Below are 1,802 nucleotides of genomic sequence, written 5' to 3'. Positions count from 1 at the left end.
AGGTTTTCTTCTTCGATCCAAAGGTGCTTTCTGTTTGATTGTCAATGGGGCAAACTGGTGCAAACTTCATTGCTAATTTTCCTATTCTTGATGGAAAGAATTGGGATAGATGGAGTATCCAAATGAAAGCAATTATGGGGTATCAAGAAATCAGCGAAATTGTGGAGAATGGCTACACAGATCTGGTTGAAAGAGCAACAGAAGCACAAAGAGCCACACACAAGGAAAATAAGAAGAAAGATTGCAAAGCCATGGTCCTTCTTCATCAATGTGTTGATGATGCGCATTTTGAGAAGATTGCGGCAGCAAAATCCTCCCATGAGGCATGGCAGATTCTTGAGAAATGTAATAAAGGGGCTGAACAGTTGAAGAAAGTTCGATTGCAGACATTGAGGCGTCAATATGAATTGATGCAAATGGAGTCACATGAAAGAATCGCTCAATTCTTCAATCGAATAATAAGCCACACAAACGCGATGAAGGCTTGCGGTGAAAAGATCTCTGATCAGTCAATGGTGGAAAAAATTCTTAGAACCCTAAACCCCAATTTCGATCATATCGTTGTGGCGATTGAGGAATCGAAAAAGATTGAAGACCTGAAAGTGGAGGACCTTCAAGGTTCCCTCGAAGCGCATGAGCAGAGGCTCATGGAAAGATCCACAGAGAAGCCTGTTGATCAGGCATTGGTGGCCCAGATTTCAAAGAAAGGGGGCTATAATGGTAGAGGTGGATACAAAGGTCGTGGTAAGGGAAAGGACTACAGAGGAGGGAATCCAAAAAATATCCAATATCAAGAACGTGAGAAGATTGATCATGCTGAAAGTTCCTCAAGAAAAGAGGGGAACAATTACTGGCGTGATGGCAAGAAGAAGGTTGACAGAAAACGTATTAAGTGCTTTAATTGTGGGAAAGTTGGTCACTTTTCCAATGAGTGTCAAGCACCTCCAGATCAGAATGAACATAGAGGCAACCATTATGATGAAGCACACATAGCTAAAGAAGACAGTGAGGTAATTTCTGAGGAAAAACCTCTTCTTCTCATGATGATAACAAACCATGATTCCAGCTGTGATGATAAGTGGTATATAGATTCTGGTTGTTCCAATCATATGACTGGAAATCGAAATTGGTTAGTGAACTTTGATGAAACCAGAAAAAGCAATATTAGATTTGCAGATGATAGAGTCATACAGGCAGAAGGGACTGGTGATGTTTTAATCAGTGGCAGAAATGGCAAGAAAGCCATACTTTCCTGATGTACTCTATGTTCCTACCATGAATAGCAATTTGATTAGCCTTGGACAATTGCTGGAAAAAGGGTTTTCAATGAATATGAATCAAGGATTTCTGGAAATTTTTGATGCTGCAAATAAGATGGTTTTAAAGGCTCCTATGGCACAGAACAGAACCTTTCAAGTGAATCTGAAAACTGTTGAATCACAATGTTTCTCTGTTTCAATGCTTGCTAATGATTCCTGGCTATGGCATATGCGGTTAGGACATCTAAATTTTAGAGACTTGAGTTTGCTTAGATCTAAAGAACTAGTTCATGGCTTGCCTTCAATTCAGATTCCAAGCAAAGTCTGTGACAGCTGCCAAGTGAGCAAACAACCCAGAACTGCATTCAGTTCATATACTCCCTCTAGAGCTAAAGAGTTTCTGCAAGTGATCTACTCTGATGTTTGTGGACCCTTTGATGTCCCATCATTGGGAGAAAACAAATTTTTTGTGATTTTTGTTGATGAACTGAGCAGGAAAATCTGGATATATTTGCTGAAATTAAAGAGTGAGGTGTTCCAAAT

The 1,802-nt window shown here is 39.9% G+C and overlaps 1 protein-coding gene across 1 annotated transcript; it reads left to right on the top strand.

Moving 5' to 3' along the window:
- On the top strand, nt 1-1,256 carry LOC137822473 (uncharacterized). The gene has a single exon (XM_068627359.2). The coding sequence runs from the start codon at nt 45-47 to the stop codon at nt 1,254-1,256; it is 1,212 nt and encodes a 403-aa protein (XP_068483460.1). The 5' UTR covers nt 1-44.
- The last annotated feature ends 546 nt before the right edge of the window (nt 1,257-1,802 follow it).

This window comes from Phaseolus vulgaris, chromosome 5, assembly GCF_051622355.1.
Source record: "Phaseolus vulgaris cultivar YP4 chromosome 5, ASM5162235v1, whole genome shotgun sequence".
Taxonomy (NCBI): Eukaryota; Viridiplantae; Streptophyta; class Magnoliopsida; order Fabales; family Fabaceae; genus Phaseolus; species Phaseolus vulgaris.
Note: the sequence above shows the minus strand (reverse complement) of the source record. Positions and strands in the feature narration are given on the sequence as shown.